The sequence below is a fragment of the Typha latifolia genome, chromosome 5 (genome assembly GCF_019914945.1).
Source record: "Typha latifolia isolate L0001 chromosome 5, TyphaL0001v2, whole genome shotgun sequence".
In the NCBI taxonomy this organism is placed as follows: Eukaryota; Viridiplantae; Streptophyta; class Magnoliopsida; order Poales; family Typhaceae; genus Typha; species Typha latifolia.
Window position 1 is genome coordinate 14001784 of NC_133090.1, and position 23984 is coordinate 14025767.

The 23984-nt window shown below is 33.5% G+C and overlaps 1 protein-coding gene across 2 annotated transcripts; it reads left to right on the forward strand.

Moving 5' to 3' along the window:
- The first annotated feature begins 1287 nt into the window (after positions 1-1287).
- On the forward strand, positions 1288-23476 carry LOC140789090 (two pore calcium channel protein 1). Of its 2 annotated transcripts, XM_073138692.1 has the most exons (24): positions 1289-1562; positions 1953-2096; positions 2350-2457; positions 3384-3479; positions 5873-6003; positions 7199-7259; positions 7380-7546; positions 8787-8892; positions 9126-9203; positions 9724-9785; positions 10346-10418; positions 12116-12181; positions 12347-12490; positions 13709-13766; positions 14049-14156; positions 14501-14564; positions 16873-17041; positions 18684-18748; positions 18943-19033; positions 19331-19417; positions 20735-20809; positions 22477-22511; positions 22603-22702; positions 23218-23476. In XM_073138692.1, the coding sequence occupies exons 1-23, from the start codon at positions 1401-1403 to the stop codon at positions 22688-22690; spliced, it is 2238 nt and encodes a 745-aa protein (XP_072994793.1). In that variant the 5' UTR covers positions 1289-1400; the 3' UTR covers positions 22691-22702; positions 23218-23476. The 2 variants fall into 2 exon arrangements, with proteins under 2 accessions (XP_072994794.1, XP_072994793.1); XM_073138693.1 differs by lacking the exons at positions 18684-18748; positions 18943-19033 and having other exon boundaries at positions 1288-1562.
- Positions 23477-23984: the final 508 nt, after the last annotated feature.

Genomic DNA, 23984 nt, shown 5'->3' on the forward strand with positions numbered 1-23984 from the left:
AAGGGATAAAAATGATTAAACTAACCTTATTATCTTTTTCCTAATTTAATGTAATAGATTCTTTTATTTGTTTTTGTTTTGATAAAGATATGAAATAGGATTAAAATTAAATTTAAATTTAAAATTTATTTTATAACTATTGTAATATCTTTTTAGGTTATTTTTGCAATTATGGACCGAAAAATAAGTTGACTTAATTTATTATAATTTACACAATATAAATATTTACATCAAAATATTTTTTACTGCTGATATATTATAACAAATATACGATAGTCACATTATACTATTCAACCTGAATCTAAACCACAATATATTACTAAACCACGTTATATTTTTCTATTTCAAAATCTTAGCTCACGTTTAATTACATAGAACTTTTTAAAATAAAAATAGTTTATTCTGAAATAATCCATCTATTCTACAGAGAAATAAAAGGATTTATGTTGTATAAGTGTTCGTCTGTTCGAATTCATTTTAGATGTTGATGCTCATTATTGTAGAGAGCAGAGAGAAGATATCTCAATCAAACTGTGCATCCATGAATCTAAGCTTAAACCACGTAAATGCCACGTTCTTTGGAAGCAATTGTGCACTCTCTTGCAACCTTCATCTTTCTCCATTTGTTTACACATCACGATGTGTTTGTATGTGCAGTGGATCCAAATATTTTATCCTTTCAATTATTTTAATTCCAACTGTGCAGGATTTTTAGTATTTTTTACCAAAATTTTACACGTTTAATTTATTTTTAAAATTTAAATATGAAATTAAATAAGTTAAAAAATCGTTGAAATTGGATAACGAATTTAATTCTTAAGTCTGCCGACAGTATTGATATATTTAAACTTTTAAAGTCCCATTCAAAAAGTCAAGAAAACAAAGACTACTTGTTCTGATAAAAAAAACGAATTCAACGATAAGGTTTACATCAATCCAAGTAATTTTCTAAGAGACATTATATTTGTGAACACTGACCATTATCCAATTGATTAACTCTTCGTCTCCGAAGTCACCAGAGAAAGGTATCTACCGGTAGATGACGCATTCCCATTGGCGGGATTTAATTCCCTTCGCTTTCTGCATCTATTGGTACAGACGTCGATCCCTTCAACTTCCAATTGTCCCTTATTAATATCCAGAAACGATCTCCACCGCACACAGCGAACACGAAATTTGTGATTTTATAGCTCCCTTGTGACACGTGTCTAGTTTCTTGGTTAGTCCGGAGCTATTCGGGACTTCTGAGCGCAAGGGGACCAGGGATCGTTATAAATTATCTGAAGGGCTTTTTTATAAGCACAACTGTGTCGGCATACACCACGCTGGTCCACTCCTCCAGATCGAGCTCTCACCAGATCTCTCTCTCGCTCGCTCGCTCGACTTTCGGAAATTGGGAAATGGAAGAGCCATTGATCACTGAGGTGAGCAGTAGCTCATTTGGCGGCGGTGGCGGCGCTGGGAATGGCAGCTTTGGCCAGAGACGGAAGCGGTACCAGCGGAGATCCGACGCGATTGCTTACGGAACTCGGTATCAGAAGGCGGCGGCCCTAGTTGACCTCGTCGGTTCTACGGATCTTTATTGCTCTCGTTTTGCTTTTGTTACTCCCGAATTATTTTGCTCTGGATATGATGGGATTTTGAAATGGTTTGAATACTTCAAGTATGATGTGAACGCTAATTTTGGAGATTTTGTGGAGTAGATCGCTCTTTCTTTATTCGGGAAACGACGAGTTTAGATTCAATGCTCTGTTTCCGGTGCACCTGTTAATAATGTTTCCTTCTTTCAAATTTATTCGGAGTTGCACGTGATTATTCGGAAATTTTAGAAAATTGTGGTGCTGCAATCGTACTTTGAGTTTTATATTTCTTTTGGATTAACGAATTGATTTATTTGGATAATGGTGGCATGATTATGTTATCTTGACAATCCTTGATTGTGATGATTTCAGGCAGAAGATGGTATTGGCATTCCAGAGGAAGTTCTTAATGACGAAAGTTTTGATAGGGCTGCAAAGTTCTACTTCATATACATCCGGTTTAATTTTCTGTGGTCACTTAACCTTTTTGCGTTAGTTCTACTGAGTTTTATTGAGGTTAGTTCGCGGAGGTTGATATCAATATGAGTCTCATATATTTCTTCAATCTGAATTTCATATGTTATTTTAGTCTTAGAGGAATGTTGCAGGTGATGAATAATTGAATTACTGGATAATCATCAAGTTTTAAACTCTTTTTCCTTGTTCTAGTAGGATTTATCGTGGTTATTTCTTTTGTTTAAGTGTCTTCTTTTTCTGTCTTTTTGGAAAATTATTCAACGAAGAAATTTATCCTATTGTATATTTTCAGAAGCCTCTGTGGTGTGCAAAGTACGGAAAAAATGCTTGCGAGGAAAGAGACTATTTCTTCCTTGGGCAGTTGCCTTATTTAACTAGTACGCAGTCACTCATTTACGAGGTACATTACTTTGCTTGAAGTGTTTTTGTTTTTGAATTGACAACTGCCATACATCTTGGTCTGCCAGTGGCGGTAAGAGCCTCATGATTGCTACACCTTTTCTTTTGGTGCTTTGTTTTTTTTTTTGGTGGTGGGGGGAGGGGGGCTAATTTTCTTATATTTTGTGCTGTAAGGATAATATCATCTGAACTATACGTAATAGTAACTAGACTAGCAAATATGAGTACAACTAGCCCGCCCATGCAATCAGATCTTATCTTGGTTATATGACAAGTGTGGTCTGACCTTATTATCTCCAGCTAGAAAAGTTTCCAGAGTCTTGCCAAGTTGAATAAGTAGCAATTTTTCCAATACAAATCCTGATATTTGGGTATGTGTCCTCATTTGTAATACTATTATCTGCAGCACATAGTAGGAATTAGGAAATAATAATGTCATTGTTTGCACTGCACAATCATATAACACCATGGAAGCCTTGCTAACCGCAAATTACATTCTGCTCCTTAGTAATTCACTAATTTGTTTGCCATATGATGTAGACATTCTGTTGTATAGTAAAACAAGGAGTATTATAAAATGATTCCATGATAATTGATAGCCTTATGTTAATAGGCATGTGCTCACTGTCTTTGATAACATAGAAGACAGATTACAGGCACATAATTCTCTACATCTAGTTTTGCATTTTTATATGTTTATGTTTAAGCTACTAGAAACTGGAACTGAATCTTCTAGTTAGTCAGACAATTAATATTATTTAATAACAACATCCATCACTAGCTATATACATGTCGGTCCATGGGCTAGGAAAACATTTTTCATTGGGGTGAAATTCATTGACTACTTTTTGCATACTTCTATTCTGCCATGATATATTCTATTGAGTATATTTTATCAAAATCTTACTCTTCAGTTCTATGCTGCAGGGTATCATACTTCTCATTCTTGTACTGCATACCTTCTTCCCAATTGCATATGAAGGTCTTCAATTATTTTGGAAAAGTAATTTGAACAAATTGAAGGTTAGTGCATATAATGTTATTGAACAAAATGAAGGTTAGTGCATATAATGTTATTCTTCTCAGTTCTTTTACGATGATTCTGTCAATTTAATGCTGAGCTCTGTCCCCTAATAGAGCAAGCAAATGTATTGCAGAGTTCTCATTTATGCATCTAGCTTCTAATTAAAAGGAAAATGACTATCTAAAATACTAAAACCACTTGAAAGTTGGTCAATAGCTATGAATTGTGATATTTTTGAACATTTTGGTCATAATGATCTGTAGTGTGAGTCATTGACTCAGGTTGCTTGTGGAACTTCAATATTTCCTGTTGCTTGAAATCAAGGATGGCCATGCCAATACCTGATCGACACGCTCCTACAAGCTAGTGGAATACCTCTAATATATATTGGAGAGTCGTTATGCATGTTTTTAGTTTGAATATACGGGTTAAAACCTATATTAAAAGCTTTATTTTTAGATAATATTGTAAATGACATTTTTTTATTAAAGATATAGCAATAGTCAAAATTAATATCTAATGTGATTGAATACATTAATTTATCGACAATAACTCGACAAGTAAAACCAAAACCTAGTTGAATGTAGTTAATCTAATATGTTCCTATATTAATTTTGACATAATTTGAATGAATTGAACATATTAATTTCGGATTTGTTAAAAATTTAGAAAAAAATTAAGGAAAATCTAATCATGCTGAAATTTTAACAAAATAGTATAAAAGCTTAGTTACATTTTGCTTTCTTGTACTTTGATTCAGTATTACTTTGCCTCCTGTACTATAAATTATGGAAATCATCCTCCAAACTTTTGAAAACCTATAACTAAGTTACTAAATTCATTTGTTAGCCTTTGATGAGTTAAAAATTATGTGTCAAGTACATAAATGGTAAATTATTTTTGTATAGACTAAGTTGCCCTCATAAAAGTCAGAAAATAACTTTTGGTTAATTTTGCCTACATCTCCTTCCTCAAGCTGAACTAAAAAAGAGCTTGCTCCCTTATTTTCCGAGCACTCTTCTTCTCCAAGCTCTAAATTTTTTGCCAAAACTCCCATCTTTGATTTGCGCAACCTCCGATGCATGAGCTTAATCTCAACATCTTTCAAAGTTAAAAGGGGAGTTATGTTGCACAGTTTTTGGGGATAAGAGTGCCGGATAAAAAGAAAGAAGAGGGGAAGAAAATAGGAAGAAGAGGGACTTATGTCTCTCTCATTCTCTCAATCGATAGATATGATAGTAGTGGGTAGAGTGTTAATTTATCAACTAATAAAAATCCAAAAACTTAATATTTTTTCTCTAACAATAAAGGGATATAACGATAATTTTATAATATATATTAACAACATTTAAAGGGTTGTAGGTTTTCAAAAGTTTAAGGAGCGATTTATATGCTTTTACAGTATAAGGGGGCAAAATGATATTGAGTCAAAGTAGGGTGGCAAAATGTAATTAAGAAAATTATAAAATTTGGGTTCAAATCAATTCGCAAGGAATTAGTCTAATATATTCATTTACCAATTTAAATGAATTTTACATATTAATTTTGGATTTCCTAAATTTGGGAGAAATTACGGGGGAAATTAAAATTTCTCTTTCATTCCTACATTTTAAATAGATCTAACATAAAAATGCTAGATCTATGCAGAAAGGCCCTTATAGATAATAGATATAATAAATTAAGCTTATATCTATCATTTGTACACCCTAAATTATTTTTTAAAATATAAAATAACAGAAAAGAAAACGTGCCGACCAGTACAGGTCAGCATATGGCCGTGCTGGTTCGGCATGCACCCGTGTTGATTGGCACAGTTAAGTACACTTATGCACGGGGTTGTGCCATTGGCATAACCCATGCGAGTGTCGATCAACATGGGGCATGTTGACCTACACGGCCATCTTTTTTAAAAATGATAATTATTTCCATGCAATCGATCAATGAAAAGGGGAAAAAATAAAGAAAAACAAAAAAAAAGATTTTGGTCTTTTTTTTTTTAAATTTTGTGATGTTTTTAATTTTTGATGGTAACATTTTCATTTTCTTTTGCGATGGAGGGCTAACCGACATCAATTCGGAGTTAATGTTTTTCTGGCTTTCTTGTAAATGTAGATAACTCATGGTTGTCTTCTTGTAAATGTTGATACCTCATGGCTCAAAATATCAATGTCAATTTCAGTTTTGGTCAAAAGTTTTAGTTCAGTTTTCAATATTGTTGGTTGCTCAACTTTTATCTAGCTACTTGGTTTGTGGCTAAAAACTGGAAATAATGAAAATTAACAATACAGGGTGGGGAAATACAAAAGATTTAATATTTGATTACTTTTTTATATTATCAAAGACTCAAAATGCTTCATGTTGTAACTGATTATTGTACACCATGCTTCTGCAGGTTGTTCTTCTCTTGATCTTAGCGTGTGATATGTTGGTTTATGCACTATATTTGTCTCCTGTGCTTGTTAGCTCTCTTCCTTTAAGAGTAGCACCATATATTCGTATTGCCTTTGTTACTTTGACAATCAGGTAATGTCATCATTTTCCTTATGTTGCTTTAAGACAGTACTTTGTTTCTAAATTATTGATTAGTCACGTGGGAAACACTTGTGGTTCAGATGTGGATTACAGTATAGATAGAAATATAGCAAGATTTTCGTGTAACTCTACTTTTCTAATGATTCCATCACCTTTTAAAACACATTTATTTGTTAAGATAGCCTACTACCAGTCATGGGAGTTTGATCACTAGAAAAGAAATGCAAGCATGATTGGGTTATAATAAGGTCAGATTTTATTGAATATGACTCTGAACTGCTTGAGAGAAAGTTATAAGGACATATAATCTTGGTAAAAAACTCTTCTGATGGTTGTTCGGTGAAGTGAGTTATTCTAAATTTTTAATGGATTATTCCGATGAACAAAGTTGACTAAGGGAACTCATTTTTCTTTTGTGTTTGTTTTTCTTTATGCCACCTTCGAAGTGAACATCAGATGCATTTAACAACTCTTTTTTAATTTCCTAGTGTAGTTCATTTGGATCTTTAGCCAGATCTAGCATTATCTCATAAACCCACTTTTCAAGAAAAAAAGTACATTTGGATCATAATAGTGGTCCTGTGGATAACTTGCTGCATTGGTAGCTGATTTTCACCAAAAGCAGCCTGTATCCTTGGGAATAAATCTGTCAACATCTTACTTTGGATTTCAGAAGCATTGTCATATACTCATATGTCGTCCAAAAGAAAAATAAATCTTATTTCTTTCTCAAGGAATGAAGATCTATGTCTACTTTTGAGTTTTGAGAAGAAAAGCTCAGCAGCCAAAATTTAATTTGGAGATCTGCGGGTTCTCATATATAACCATATATAATTTATAAAGATCAAAGCCTTTATGTAGTAGTTACTGAATTTCATCTCAATCTTATTATAGATATTATATTGTTATTTGTCATCCATTCCATGGTAAAGATGGCTGTAATATATAATTATAGACACTTGATATTTCTTCTCTATGCAATGCATGGTGCTTTATTATGATCAATATTCAATTTTTTCATTTTCTCGTATTGATGGATTTAAGCAAGTAATTTATTGAATTGCAAGAGCAAACAATTTCAAAATTTATTTTTTCACTCGAAAACTTCAAAATTTCTTTTTTATCCAACAATAGTGATAGAACAAGCCTTCTCTCATACATTGAACACATTTTCTTTCTTAATTAGGGAGCTGCGTATATGTGTCCTCACGTTGGCTGGAATGGTTGGAATGTACCTCAATGTCTTGGTAAGGTTTCAGTGCAAAAGATCTCTCTGAAAAGTGAAAACATATGTACCACACATTATTTGCTTGTTCTCTTGCATCTGTTTATCTCTGTCTGAGTTCTGGGTATCTTTACTGTTGCAGGCTCTTTCATTGTTATTCCTTCTATTTGCCAGTTGGATAGCATATGTCACATTTGAGGACACCCAACAGGGAAGGGAAATCTTTACTTCATATGGTGCAACGTTGTATCAAATGTTTGTGCTTTTCACTACATCTAATAATCCAGATGTATGGATTCCTGCTTACAAGTAAGTTAGATGTGACAACTTACAAATTGTTTTTCCTTTTCATAATACCATCATTACAAGATATTTTCCTTTCTCCCCTTTTAGTTGCAGTTCTACTTTGTTAAGGTTTTGAACTCTGTCAAATATTAAGCTTCACAATAAGGACTTGGTTTAATACTAGTGCAATTATCCTGTAATTATCTTGTGACATATTATACAATAGATGATCAATCCTTTTATACTATAAAATAGTACTCTGTAGTCTGTATATATATAGAATAAATTTGGGGATTGTGCTATCCATGGGTTGATCTTTAATTTTACCTGCCAACTGTCTTTATAATATTCGTGGCAAGTCGGACTCTCAATTGAATTTTTGTTTTAGGGGTTTTGAACATTCTTCCTGAGAGTTGACACCACATCGCCAGTCGCCTACACAATTTGTTAATATTTGGAAATTCATGGAGACTTCTCAGCTTTAATTGTTCTCTAGTAGACCACATATTATTGGGGAAAGGCATAAAGATAAGTCATTAAGTCAACATATTCTTCTATTTTGTTGCAAATAGATAAGCTGCCGGCGAGTCTAGCACCTGGTAGTCATATGTCATATGGAACGATTTTTCACTCAGCAGATAACATTCTTGCTAAGAGTTTCTCCAAAAGAATATATGAATTTCTGTTCTTTTAATTTGTTGCAAATAGATAAGCTATTTGTAAGTTAGCAAATGGTAATCATGCCTAATGGAATAATTTTTCAGTCAGCAGATAACATTCTTGCTATGAGCTTCTCCAGAAGAATATATGGTTATTCATATTTTAATTATATGGAAACATCCATTTAATCTTTAGTCGAGAAAATCAACTGTTTTTATTTTACAATGACGTTAAAATGTATCAATGTCTTTATTCTGTTGGGATTTGTGAAATATTCTTTATCCGGTAATTAACATTCAGTTTGCTTATGAAGCCTTCCTCATCACTCTCTGAGTCATCTTCGTAGGATCACATGATGTCTTTCAAATACTTGTATATGTGCAGCTTAATATTCAAGTGTCAAATGGACATGCTTTATATTGGACAACATCATCAAGTACTACATTGACATATTCCGCTTTCCTGTTCATTAATGATTAAATGATGAAATATGTTTCTAAGAGCTATGGGTAATTACATGTTTATTTCACATTTCAGTACTGTGAATCTACTGAAAAGTAGTATACAAACTGAACCAAATTTGATGATAATACTTGATGAGCAGGAAATCTCGTTGGTCTTCACTATTTTTTGTTCTCTATGTGCTGTTGGCGGTTTACTTTCTTACAAATCTTATCCTTGCGGTTGTTTATGATAGCTTCAAGCAGCAGGTACTTGATGATTAATTATTTTTAATGTAAATAACAATGTCTCGATATTTGATCATTCTATGTTCTGTTTTTTTATTTTGTCAAGCTGTTCTCAGAATTTGGAAGCATTCTATCAGATCATTTTAAAAATCCATGCTAACTTTAGCATGACTTTTTGATTGTTTCAAACTATCAATGTGACCATGCCTCTATCAACTATCATTTATCTGCATAATAAATACTTCCTATTTCAGCTAGCAAAGCAAATCGTTGAAATGGACTCTGTGAGAAAGAACATTTTGGAGAAGGCATTCAATCTTATTGATAAATATGTAAGTTTTTTCTGTTCCTCAATTTCGTTTTGATACCTGTTCAATGTTTACAGTTCCACAACAAATGAATGATTCAAATTATTTGTCTACCTATCAAATTCATATAACACGAACAAAGTAGAGTTTGGATGTAAAACCAAAAAAATCTCTAATAGGAATGAAGTATAAAAAAGTACATCAATTAATATCCTAAGAAGGAAACCAAGTGCTATTGAGGGAGGTCCTCATGTGATTATATTGCAATTTGCAAAGGTCTCATGATGCTGACCCTACGATATTATGAGGCCATGCACCTAAACAGTATGCATCAATCATGACATTCCAAGATATAAACAATGATTTCTTTTTGGCATTCAGTTGAAAGAGATGTTTATATATATATATATATCAAAATGGCTGAAATTGTCAATTATTAATAGTTGACTGCTTGTCATTTCCTATATTGCTGTTATTATATTGATTTCAATAGTCATATACAATAGAATTGTTCTGACGGTTGATTTTATTCTTGGAACAACAGAAGCAGGGGTTCCTGAACAAAGAAGATTGTATTTCTCTGTTTGAGGAGTTGAACAAATACAGGTGATTCCTCAGGTTGCTGCTTGCATTATGTGAGAGAAGCTATATGATCTGCTCTAAATTTTGAATATTCCTTTCATCCTTTCTTGTTGCAAACATGATTTATATCATATGTTTATAAAAAGTTACTTTACTATTTTTCACTTGTCAAGTTCTTATAGAACTGTGCTAGTCTGAACTCCATTAGTGCTGCACATCTTTACCAGCATGAAATAGCTTTTCAGGAGTAGAGAGCATAGAAAATCAAATAAGACGAGCTTCTTTATTTCATGAAAGCAACAAATTGCATGTGTCCAAGGGTCCCTAGAAAGTTTTTAAACGAGTTGTTTGCATTAACATGTTTGTCAGTTGCATGACTGGGAAATCATTCTTCCATGCTCTCTATACTACCTATTGATAGGGTTAAAATTACAATCTATATTCTATAGTGTTACACAGATCATCAATGCAATCATCTTACTTATCCAGTTATCCTGTTATAATATTGTTTGCTCATTTTGCCTTTAGACTTCTCTTATAATATTGTTTGCCCAAACCTATCAGATGTTATGTTTGTTGCTTAGGTCCTTGCCAAAAATTTCAAGGGAAGATTTTGAATCAATCTTCAGTGAGCTAGACCAAAGTGGTGATTTCAAGGTACTTTCATTTGTTTCTTATACATTCATAGATTCATATATTGTATATTTTCTTTTTCTGGCATGTGTGTATGTATGGATCCTTTCTTTTCATCCACTCTATCCTCTTCTATGCTATTATCATTTGTTTGGGCTTTCTTTTCTGTTTCCCATCGGGCCCCTAAACAAATATAGGCACCTTTTCGGACCATCATAATCAGCAAGCATGCTCTGTTTACCATTTCATCAAAATTAAGGTTGACAAGCTATGGACTTAGAAGTTAGCATTTACTTAAAAGGAGAAAAGACACAAGCAACGCAATAAACACAAAAATTTTATGTGGAAAAAACCCTATGAGAGAGAGAGAGAGAGAGAGAGAGAGAGAGAGAATCACCGGCCCACTCTTGGGCGATCTCAAAGGCTCAAACCAAGAATAAGATGAAATGGTTCACAAAAGCTTACAATACTCTCCTACACATTGCTTTTAAATAATCAAAACATAAGGATATGCATTCAAGCCTTCTTCAGAGTGTCCATTGAGGAAACTAGAATCAGTTAGCCTTCTGAGCCTTCTGGCTTCTACCTTCCATCTAGCTTCTGCAAATCTTTCCCCAAATGTCCCTCTTGAACAACAAGACCTTAAGAATGATTCTGTTTCATTTTACACAATTTTAAATGAAGTCATGATCTTTCCCACTATTATATTATTTATATCCCATAATTTTCATGTCATTATGGTCCGTATTATTGCAAATGATGCTACCATCTTCTCCAAGTATGTGTGCTGCACAACTATCATTTAACTATTTAACTTGTGCACTGATTGAGGATCCTTATGTAATTGCCTCACAGCTTAGGTTCTTTCCCCTTGTTTTCCCATCTGGTTCAGTAAATGGCCTTAGAGGAAACTGTCATTGTTCATCCTAACATGCTGAGTAGGGTATACCAATTTATTTAGAAAGAATTAGTAATTACTTGGCTAGATCTTCTCCAGTTCTCTACAAACATTTTAATATCATCAATTCTCAAAAAATCCTGCATGTGATTGCTATGCAGCTTAATCTATCAATTTAAAAAAAATGTTATACATGCTGTTATAGTTTTATTTTGTAAAAGTGTAATATATATTGTTAGTTCATTATCTAACGGCTTAAGCTTTTGGGTCAATTAGTTATCTAATATGGTATTAACGTAGAGGTTCTAAGTTCAAATTTTACTGAGCTCATCCATCACTTAAAATTTACAAACCTCCATTCGTTTAACTTAAGTCCACTTCATAGGCATAGCAGAATGCCTCAAGCCTAGAAGAGAGGAGAGTGTTAGAACGTGAAATATAAAAATGATTGTTCTTTAACAGCTTAAGATTTGGGTTAATTGGTTATCTAGCAATTTTAAGATAATACTGTTGATTCTACATATAAGCTAGAATTATATAATAGTTGTGAGCTCCATTAGTTTCATCTCCGATGTGCTCCAATTAGGTGAGTAGCCTAATGCCTTCTATAGTTTCAATCTTGCGACAAATCTTATAAAGATTGGATAGGCTAGAATTTTCTGGGGTTGTAAACTCCATTAGTTTTATCTGCAATGTGATCCAATTACCCTAATGCCATCTATAGTTCTAACCTTGGTACAAATTGTAAGATTTATTTTATGGTGGTAAACTTCCTAAGTTCCATTTCTGTTACCTGCGGACTAACTTCATTTACTCCATCCAGATTAATTTGGAGGAATTCAACGACCTATGCAATGCTATTGCACTAAAGTTCCAAAAGGAAGCTCTTGTAAGTTGATGTCTACCGTGACTAAGATTCCCTATGACTATCCGTGCACTAGAATATATTGCTTAAGTCAAATGGTTTTGATTTACTATTTCTTCTTGCCTAAGATGATATCTCTTCCAATAACAAAATATGAAGACTTAACTGCTGTCTTGGATTTGTTTGCAGCCTTCATGGTTTGAAAAGTACCCATCGTTTTACCGTTCACCTTCTTGTGAAAAGTTGAAAGCTTTTGTTCGCAGCACCCTGTTTGAGTACATCGTAGTTTTCATACTTGTGCTCAACCTTGTTGCTGTTATTATCGAAACAACGGTATGATATATTGATCATTATAGTATGTGCATGTAAATTTATCTCTTATGATCATGTTACAAACATTGTCACTGAAATATCAGGACATGGAAGAATGGCACAAAACTTATGTTTTAGTCCTTTATATGAGCAATCCTATGTAATCTCTGTAACTTGCTATGTAAAGACTAACTATCTCTCTTGGTGATGCTTTCTGACAACATCAGGTTCATGGTTAGTGCTGTATATCATGATTTTTTACTTATGGTTTCTAGGTCCTGTAGATATTGCATGTAGGAGAATATCTACAGCAGTATAATATGACTTACATGGTTGTATCATATGTTGTCTAGTGTGTACATTGAGTTTAGCCCGGGTTATGTAAAAATCTTTGTCGGAATCAATGGCCAACTATTTTGAAGGGCTTATCTATAGGTAAACCCATGCACTTGTAGTTATAGAAATTCTTTCTTTTCATATTCAAACTTGTATACAGCCGATACGGTCAGCCAATATGACCGATATAGTTTATATGACTAATACATATCGTTTTTCCTAGCGGTCGATCTCGACGAGTTTTGGAACCTTGTTAGAAACTCTTGTATGACCTTACTAAAATGCCTAGACTCCTTAATCCTTAGGTGATGTACTTCTCTTTTCTTTGAGAAATAGTATGCATTTTCTTTGAATTATATTTGGTTAAGTACTTCTTTTGCTGTCTCCAGGATAAAACACATCCTTACCTTCTATTACTGTAAGATTACATCTGCTTGTACATTTTCATATTTTATTGCTTCCATTAGTCATCATTTTTTCAGTTTGTGTTGTTATGGGTTAGGATGATAATAGTAAGAAATATCTCTAATATAAAATATGTTTGTAACAGTACTTTTCTTTCTTATCTCTTCTAGGCTATAGCTTCTCATCAAGTTGTTGTAGTTCACAGTTCACAATAACACGTCTTTCTATTTCTCAAAAAAATTTCTACCTGTGGGCTTCACGAAATTTCCCTAGTCTGTGCATTGTTAAAATATATTATGGAAGGAAAGTTCCTGTAACCAACTTCATAATTCGAGTTCTATTTGGTCATACCTCAGAATATTTTCATTCAAGTTCAGCATTAATTGTTGATCCTATAACTGTACGGGTAGTTACATACTTATATTAATGGAAAACAACTGAACAAATAATTAAGTTTGAATTACTAAGGTACTGTTTTAATGATATTGTTCTTTGCAGCTTGATATAGAGAACAGTACTGCACAGGAACTATGGCAAAAGGTTGAGTTTTTCTTTGGTGAGTGTTGGTGGATTTTGTGCTGAATATTGGTATTTTTTAATGATGTCCTCAGGTCAATTTATTTTAAAGTATTTTCATAAGTTTTTAAGGACTGCATATGTGACATGAATATTTGAGTGCCTAATTTGAATCAAAGAAAATTAAGAAATTTGGTTGTTTCTACAGTTATGCATTTTATTGTTTTTAATTCTCTGATCTACCATACTGATCAAACACTCAAACATCTTATTGTGAGTTCAGCACATATTATATACTAATAGATCATCTATTATCTTGTAGGATGGATTTATGTGCTGGAGATGGCTTTAAAGATATTCTCATTGGGATTTAATGCCTATTGGATGGAAGGACAAAATCAATTTGATTTTGTAATCACTTGGATAATAGGTAAGAGCAAATCAAAATTATCAAATAATAAGAGTGGCACTATTATTATAGTTATAAACTTATAATGTCTCTTCTTATTTTTCTTACTTGCTTTAGAGTTATTCTCATTGTTCATGAACATGCTATCAAGAACTTTGCTAGAGTACCCAAAACTTTCATGTGTTTCACTTGATGTGCATACATTTTCTTGTTAATATATAGGTATCTAAGTTGGATGAGAATTACTTATATTTCATACTTCTAAGCAATCTTAACCGAATACTGAACTGACTACTAGTCTAGAGTCTGGATAACTTTAAGGATTTTCTTTTCTGATGGTGTGGTTCATATAATTGTTTTTGCAGTAATTGGAGAGACCATCACATTCTTCTTCCCATCCGAGATTCCTTTTCTTTCAAATGGAGAGTGGTAATTTTCCAACATCACTGTATGTCACCTTGATAAAAGTATTTATCGTTTGTAAATACTATGCATGCCAAAATTGCAGAATATTCCTTAATTTTAATTTGGTTGGACATTAAGGCAGTATAATACATTTATTTTGCTTATTGAGAATATTATTGTTAAAATTTTGCCCCTTTGTTAGGGAAATCCAACTTGATATGAGTAAGCTAATCAAAGGCATAATTTGTCCCATTTGGAAACATGAAAGTTACATAAAATTTTGCAACACTACCTTAGGCTCCGCTTAATTGGGGTTCTAAACATGAAAACCTTCGACTGAGCTTTATCCTGTGTTATCTCCTTGGTCAACAGAAAAGGTCATTAGAAATTTTCTATCTTTGCGCAATTTGTGCTTCCCTTATGAATGAGTCACTTTTCCTTTTTAGTCACTACAGTCACCATTAGCCAATTTTGAACTTCTCATATTATTCTCATATGTGATCCCAATTGTGCTATCCCAATCACCACAAATATATTCCTTTCTTTCCTGTTTGTCAATGACAGTGGTCATACATCTTTCTTTGTGACAACTTACTTGCCAGTTGTTATATCGAATATCTTTTCTTTCTAACAACAATTATCTTGTCATTGTTGGGTAATTGTATCAACGATGGCCGTGTCGTGCCACCATCAGCACGACACATGCTGGTCGACACGGGGCATGCCAGTGGCAGCATTTATAATATTTTTAATAAAAGTTTAAAGATATTTAGAGATGTTTATGGGTCTTAGGTATATTAAACTTTGGTTTTTGATTTAAATATATGTATTAAAACCTACATTATAGTGTTTTATCTTTAGATTATTTTTGTAAATAACCTATTTTATTAAAGATAAAGCAACAGTTAAATATAAATATATTCAACACATAATATAATTGAATATATTTATTAAAACTAATATTAATGATGAAACACTCCATAATATAATTAAACATATAATAACATTCAATACATAATGCTAATTGATAATAGTTTAATAATTAAAACTAAAATCATCCTATGGGCGTACCTCTCCTAATGTTCTGCTACATACAAACTGAGTCTCATTATTATCACTATCATCATCATTATCATTACCATCATAATCATCAATTTTATCTAAGTCTTCTAAATGATTAAATGATCAATTGATCAGTTGATTTAATAATGATTGATAAAAATAGGAAAAAATTAAAAAAAAATTGTTCCACATGGCACAATGACCGACACGCGGTCTTGCTGGACATGCATCAGTCAGCACGTCGCGGCACGGGGGTATGCCAGTGCCGACCGGCATGACCTTCCATAAATTGAATCACACAAGTTGAGGTAAATACAAAGATTCTATGGTCTAATATTTAATTTCTTTCCATAAAATAGAATATCATTTGAGAAAGTCAATTTCAAGTAAATTAGAGGAATCGATGAAATACACAAGCTTATGGACAATATTTGACTATTGATGCTCATGGTTTATGGAAATTCTTCATTGTAGCTTGACATTGATTAAAAAATATACTAACTAACTTGAGATCAAGAAATTTGTTGTTAAATGACTAATACATAGATAGAGAGAAAATGAGATATGATGTGTTATAGCACAGTTAGCACTTATATTAAATAATTTAAATAATTTAAATCTATGCCATGATAGATAGGAACCTGATAACTTCACCAGGGAATGATCTCGCTCTTTGCCAAAGTTCAAGCACAATGAAGTTTTTTGTTAGGTTTCACCTGTCTGCATCCCATATCTTTGATTGGTACATCTCACTTTCTTGTTTCAAGTGATGCTATAAAATAATAAAACTCTAATTGTCTGTCCCCTGTCACTAGATTGAAACTAGCTGCTTGGAACTCCTAGCTTATAAAAGCTAAAAGTTTAGCATCTATCGGACCTCTTGTTATATGAAAAATAATTGCCTCTTTATGCATGGACCAGAAGGAGGTCATGACATGGTTTGGTGGCAGTCATATACTCATATCCCTACATGTTCTGAACATTATAGAATTTCTTTATGTGAATATATATTTCAGAGCCAGGTACTATTTTGAGTGATCTTTGTAATCATGATGGCCTGCTGTACATTTTATGTTGATATTGCATTTAGTCTCCTTTTTTAACTTGCTGCTCTTCCCACATTGCTGTATCGGACAAGCATTTTGTAGTTAAGATCCTTTTTTTAGTAGAACGTAGTGATATATTTCTTTTGTTATGCAGTGTTAATTTCCTTATGATTATTTTGCTAGGTAAGTTATGTCGTAAATATTTTTCCTTCTTGGTTGAACAGGATACGCTACCTTCTTATTGGAAGGATGTTACGCTTAATAAGGCTCTTGTTGCATGTCCAGAGTTATAGAGCGTTTGTTGCCACATTCTTGACTCTAATTCCCAGTCTGATGCCTTACCTTGGGATCTTGTTTTGTGTTCTCTGTGTCTATTGCTCCCTTGGGTTACAGGTTCGTTCTTTTCTTCAAACCACCGTGTGCAATTATAAGAAAAACATTAGTCTTCCAAGTAAATTTGCAAACAATGTATCTAGTAGCTAGAAGCAACTTCTTAATATAAGCAGCCCTGCTATATTAGGTAGCTTCTTACCTTGATAACCTAAAATGAGGATTTGTGCTTTCATTTTTTTTAACTAGCAAATATATGTGATGGATGAGCAATGGTTGCCATGTTATGGAACATGAATTATTGAATACTTTTAAGTTTTAAACTCTAGATGTTCCCTGTGGATGGTCAGATTTGATACTGCCTTATTCATGTTGGACTCTTTTTCTTTCATGTATCAAAATTTTTAAACTATTAAAATTGTTGACATCTCAAATACTTTTTGGACACTTTGAGTTGTGATTACGATTTATAGTCTAGACCAACGTTCGTCGGATCAACCGACCCTATCTGGATTGGCCAGGATCGGAATCGGCCGGTTTTGATCAAATCGGGCCGGATGCATTATAGATCTGATCCGGATCCGACCCATAATCAATATGCTGGTTATTATCTTCCTCAATATTCTCAGACACAAGATCCATATATTAATTATTATCTTCCTCAGATTCAACAAGATCCATTTGATATGAATGATATAATATAATCACTCTTTGGAGCATTAGACCTAGACATCATTATTTTTAAACTTATGGTGATTATGATGACGACCACAGGGATTTACGAGAGCCAACTCGATATTCATCGAATTTTGACTTTTGAGTAAGTTAGTACTTATGTTTAATTTTAAGACTTATATATGAATAATTATTATTTTCTTATTTTTTGTCATGTTTTTTAAATTTTTAGAAATTTTTCTGTATTTTTAAATAATATTTAGAATTTTTATGTAATGAAAAAAATTCAATTAGATCCAGGCGATTGATACGGCCGATATGTATCGTTTTTTCGGAAGGTCGATCCCGATCCCAATCCCGATCCCAATCCCGATTTTCGAACCTTGGTCTAGACCTCGAGAGAGGCTCACTTATGGATCTCATCTTATAGTGATAAGCTGATAACTACTATTATTACTAGATGTAGTTATAATAAAATGTTTTCAATTTCTGCATGTTCTTGGTACCCCAAATTGATAAATAAATTGGACACATTTACTTGCTTTACTGTCACATTTTGCAATAACATTCTTTAATCAATAGAATATCATATATTGTATGTTCAGCCATAAATTTTACATGTTGTACACCTAATGTAATTTATCCTTGGTTTCTTTGACAGTTTTTACGGTGTTGTTTCACAAAGCAACTGTGATTTTATTATTCCTTTTCCTCTTAATCCACTTTCACTTATTCTTTATTCGCCCACCACAGTTCTTACATTCTAATTCAATTCTATTCTTTCTTTTTCCTCATTAAGATGCTTAAGCCCTTGAAATCATTATATTAGCACTTCCATTCTATAATGAAGTGCATAGTCCATATACTGTGGCATGTGAGTTTTCCTGTTGGTTCTTAGTTGCTTATAGTTTTTGATGAAATGGGACTCGTTAACAGGTCAATGCAATTTTCTTTGCTTGGTATTAAATAATAGATGTTAGTTTCCTAACAATTTTTAAGAGGATTCTTGTAATTCTGCTCTGATTTGTAGCTCTTTGGTGGAATTGTAAGCTCTGGAAATCCGAAACTGGAAGCAACTGATCTTTTTGATAATGAGTATCCTTTTTTCATGTTATTCACATTAGTCAAGTGAATTGTTTATGCCTTGTTAGTGTCTTATGTGCTCATTATGCACTATGTATAATTTAAGTCTATATTTGATGCGTTTTCAATTTTTTACATTGCACCTGCACTCTGTTATGCAGATTTTGCCTTGGCTAGCTAGTGATTTTCCTTAATAATTAATTCAGTTATCTACTTTTCAATTTCAATGACTACCCAAATGGTATGGTTACATTATTCAATTTGTTAGTGATGGGGAATTGGCAAGTATGGATGCAGGTATGAATGCTACCAATTGTCCTTCACTCTGTACTTTTGTTCTGCCATTCATTTTGGTAAGGGATATGTAATTCCTGCCGGTAGATTATACTTTGACTGTGATAAACTAATAATTAGTGTATTCACCAAATGTGGAAAGGCTAAACTAAAGTTTGGTGCTTTATCTTACTTTTATTGGAATTTTGTATGTTCTGATTTGCATCATTTTAGCAATTTATATTCTTCAATATATATAGAGTTTACCATGGGAAGTTCATAAAATCAAGATTTCTAATTTGTTGCTTGCAATTTTTCTAGAGCTACATGGAGCTGACAGGAACTCCTTGGACTCTGGCTTATTTCATCAGTTTTTACCTTGTAACAATCTTGCTGGTTCTCAATCTGGTAAGTTCTGAAATACTCAGTCATTTGTCACCCTCTCAATAAAACTTCCAGATAGAAAAGGGCATCCCACTCTGAAGCTCCTGCATATGCAGGGTCTAGGAAGTAGAGATGTACTCAGTCTTACCCTCATTTCTGAGGAGGCCAGTTTTAGACTTTGACCCTATGACCTTTTAAGATGCAAGGGAAAGTTCCTGTCACACCAAGTGATGCCCTCCAATTTTCACCTGGTCTCTTGGCTCTCTTCTTTAATGGTCAGAATGCTCTTTGGATGAGCTATCGTTAAAACCAAATAGCTAGTCCGGAAGATTAGAGGTTGCCTCCTCTAAGTAACTCAATATATTTTTATATGCAATACAGATATACCTTGTGATCTTTTTAGTTTTTACCACCACCGTCTTTTTTTCTGAAGGAGAACTATCTTTTCATTAAATCTCAATTTAAAACTAAAACCTTTCTTTTGCTCTCTTTTTCCAGCATGATATAACATATAACTATACTGTGTTGTCTCATTCTTAGCTTTTTGTAGAATATGTCATTCAATTGACAGAATGAAGAAACAATCATAGGTAAGAAAAAGATGTCCATTTGAACAGTGATATGATAGGTCATATGACAATTACAGAAAGCAAAAGGGACTCATTGTGTAGAGGCCTTAACAATATGTTATTCTTTTTACATTATATTTGAGAAAGATTTCCAATATCATTGCATGTGTGAGAAAAACATTGATGCTTCTTCCCTACTTGTCTTTGAGCAGAAATAAATATCTATTAGTTAGACCATCCCCTCTCCATTATATACTATGCATAGAATAGTACTTGGTATCATCTCTTCAGTGAACTTGCTATAGTATAGGTGAAATTTAAACGAGATTTTTGTTGTCACGCAGGGTGTCCTTTTTATCCAAATATGATTATTTAATTTATTTAAGATGATATATCATATCTTGAGTTGGAAAGTGGCGTAGGCTGGGCCATCTTCAGGTTTGGTTTCAATCATGCAAAAAATAGACTGGGCATGAGACAAACCTCTATACATGGGCATGATTTAATTCTGAGCTAGGTTCAATTTTCTGTATGTCATCCAGAGCAATCCTTAGACATTGATCTTACTAAATGATATTGTCAAACTTTTATCCATTCATGGATCTTTAGATAAAATGCAATCATAGTGTTGAGATCAAATGTACTAAAAAAGATTCTGGATCTTCCAAGTGGATGGAAGCTTCTAACTATCTTAGCTATTTCATTACTTCTTGTATTGCAAAATGTTATTGATTAATGGCACTGAAATGATGAGTTTCATTTGCCTTTTCAGATTGTCGCATTTGTATTGGAGGCTTTCTTCGCTGAAATGGAGCTAGAAAATTCCAGTGGAGGTGAAGAAGATGAGGTGTGTATAATTAAATTTTTGTAAGACTCAGGGTAAAATATCAATCCAGGAAGCTCTTGTTTCATTCTACTTGTGAGTGCCTTATTAGGATGTAGTTTCTTGATCGCCCTGTGATGGTGAGCAATAATAATCCACAAAAGTTTTTATTTTTATTTTTTTACCCAACATCACCAGTGGGAACATTCGTTGGTACTTAGTAGGCAAAGATGAAGGCTAAAATAGACAAGGTTTAGGAGGTTTTAATATGTCATGAACCTTAGAAAGGGAAACTTTATCGTCTGACTGCACTTTGTGGTACAAACACTTCTTATGGAATATAAATGTCATACCAGAATGCTGCATCCTGCAAACAGGAGAAGGAAATTCCATCTACCAGGATGCAGGAAATTCCATCTAACCATGATCCATGACACGAGCACAGCATCTTACTGAATATGCTATGTACAACTGAAATCTAACTTCAACATAAATTAACTAACTGTTGAAAATCCAAGAGATATTATGACTAAACAAACATACACAAAATCTCCAAATTAAAGTTATCTAAAGAGTCAACCATTCATTATAAACTCATAAGATAATATTTCTTCCTTGAAAAAGTTCTCCTTTAATTTTATATCTTCCTTTGCTCACCCCATATCATTGCAAAGCACACAAATTGTGGGTCCTCTGTATCCTTTCTTGGCAAGATTATCTTTGGTTTGGAGCTGGTTGAGATGTGCTAACCAAAGGAACACTTTTAACTTTAGTTAGAATCGTAAGTTTCCAGATTCTGGTCATGTTATCCGATTTGATTCCAGAAAAGTTTATGGGATTGTAGTGTGATTTTACTGTTTAGCTCCCGCTCCCCCCTGCTGTAAATCTCCAAGTGACCCAATCTCTTTCCACTGTGAGTTGCATTCCTCTGCCTAGATTCTGTATGTCATGTACCTAAAGTTGTGAGTATCTTAGGTAAACAAAATTATAAAATGATAGCTCAATCTGTGTGTGTCTAAAGATCCATCTATTTGTAGCTGGACCTAAGCCTAGAAAAGATGACTTGTTGCAATAGCTTCGCGGCTAAAATAGAACTTCTGTAGAGACAACTATGTAAAAAAGAAATTCCTTACCAAATTTTACGTTCCAAAGTTAGGTTGTCACCCATACATATTTGAATGCTGATTGCCTAGGCATGCAATTGAACAAACCTGTTAACTTGAATATGGCAGTATATATAAAAGGATTTGTCCATGCTTTGGTTACGTGGAAAGAAGTTGATTCTGAAAAGTAGGTGAGATTGATGAACTTGTGACATAGGAAGACTTAAGAGAAACAGAAACATCTGTCTGGTCGCTCTTAATGCTTTCTACTCATGCCTAGGAAAAGTAGTGTGATGTCATATATAGCTCGACAGCCAGCGCAAACTGCAAAGCTCCCAATATGTAGTTAACTAAGGTATTTGATAGATAAGGTACCATGGTTCTTGGTGATTATTTACTTCTTTCTGGTTGAACCATGAAATTATAGCCTATCATTACAATGATATGATGTTGATCGACTCAGTCCGAGTGGTAGGATTAAATATTTCTTGCTAAATTATCATTTGACTTGGGATCCATTTGTATCCTTTTGGCATTTCTTGTGTCTAAATGTATTGATCTTTACTAATGACTTTTAGTGAATTGTAGGATACCCTTGAAAGGAAGAAACAACGGCGTGTTGGGTAATTGTCTGCATCTTTCAGTAGTTATGATGAAATAATCAAATACTTGTTTGCTGTAATGCATAATATTCCTCTTCATATTCTGGTGCAGTTTGAAAACACGGAGTTGCACAGTAGACATTCTTCTCCACCATATGCTAAGCGCAGAGCTGAGCGAAACACAATGCTCTAAACCATAGTTTCTCTTTGTGGTAATAAGGCTGCGTCTTTTCTAATTTCATTCTGTGTCATACTTAACCAGATCACTTAGATGTATTATGATAATAATTGTAGTCAGTAATTAGCATGTCAATGGTTCTTTCTATGTTGATCACTAGTCAATACCTCTCTTGCATTAATGTAGAAGACTGATTTATTTCATGTATCTTGCTTTCAAAGTAACCATAGTGCTAGTTGATGAGATAGCAAGGCAGTGTGCTAGCTCTTTAGTAGCTGTTTGGTTGGTGCCAGCATGACTAATATTAAGGCCAGAGGGCTTAGTGATTAAAAGTCAAAAAACTTAAAATCTATTAAAGAGAAATATTACTCACTGAATCATCTACAATCTACATCATAGGAAAAGAAATATTCAATCACCACTTCATCCAAGTTCATTTCACATTACTGATTAATGCTATAAGCCGGCAGATCTGTCTTCTGTCTTGGGTTATTTTGTGGACTTTCTTTTCCCTTTACTCCTGTATCGACAATGTTTTGCATTATACAGGGACCACAGCTAGAACTGAAGGCCACTTCATAGGTTGCTGAGGTGGTAACTTTAGTCTGCCTTATACAAGCATCAGGGGCAAAATTGGAAGCCATTGTTTCATTTGATTACGAGTCTACGAAGGGACACTGTGAAAGTAGTGTTTTTACTGGCAGTGTAGCAATTGAATCAGTGGATTCTTGTACTTAAGAATGTAAACAAAAGTGAACCAGCTTGCAATTTTCAGCAACCTTTCAATTTGAGGGTACTTGATTTATTATGTCTGATTGAACTGGTTAGCCCATTTGTCCATTTGCTACCTTTCCCATATCATCCTTTCGAATTTCTACTGGCTGCTGTTATGTGGGCCTTCCTTATGAAAAGTTCAAACGCTATTTGTTTTCCGTGTTAACCTGCATAACATGAGACTACACCATACGTGAGAGCAGGAGATGAAGAAAAATGAGATCCTCCACGCATTTTATGTGCTGCACTGGCTAGATCGAATCTCCATTTGAAAACAATAGAGAACACAAGGTAACTCTAGCTTTTCATATTACTCGTCAACGATACGAACTGTGGGAATGACACGAGGAAACAAATAACAAAATGTAAACTGGTTACCAGTTACCTGTTTTTAATAGGTTAGTATTTCCTCTTATATGGCATTCTTATCATAAGTCGGATCTTACAGTTGAAAGTTCTGATGGAGTCTTTACTTTTTAAAAAATAAAAAGTTGTTCTGATATGCAGGTATATAGAAACATGCCACCACATAGCAACAGTTC

Coding starts and splice junctions, on each gene's coding strand:
- LOC140789090 (XM_073138692.1), top strand. CDS start 1,401: ATGGAAGAGCCATTGATCACTGAGGTGAGCAGTAGCTCATTTGGCGGC. Junction 8,893..9,125: donor ATGATAGCTTCAAGCAGCAG/GTACTTGATGAT, acceptor TTCCTATTTCAG/CTAGCAAAGCAAATCGTTGA. Junction 14,565..16,872: donor TTTCTTTCAAATGGAGAGTG/GTAATTTTCCAA, acceptor TTGGTTGAACAG/GATACGCTACCTTCTTATTG.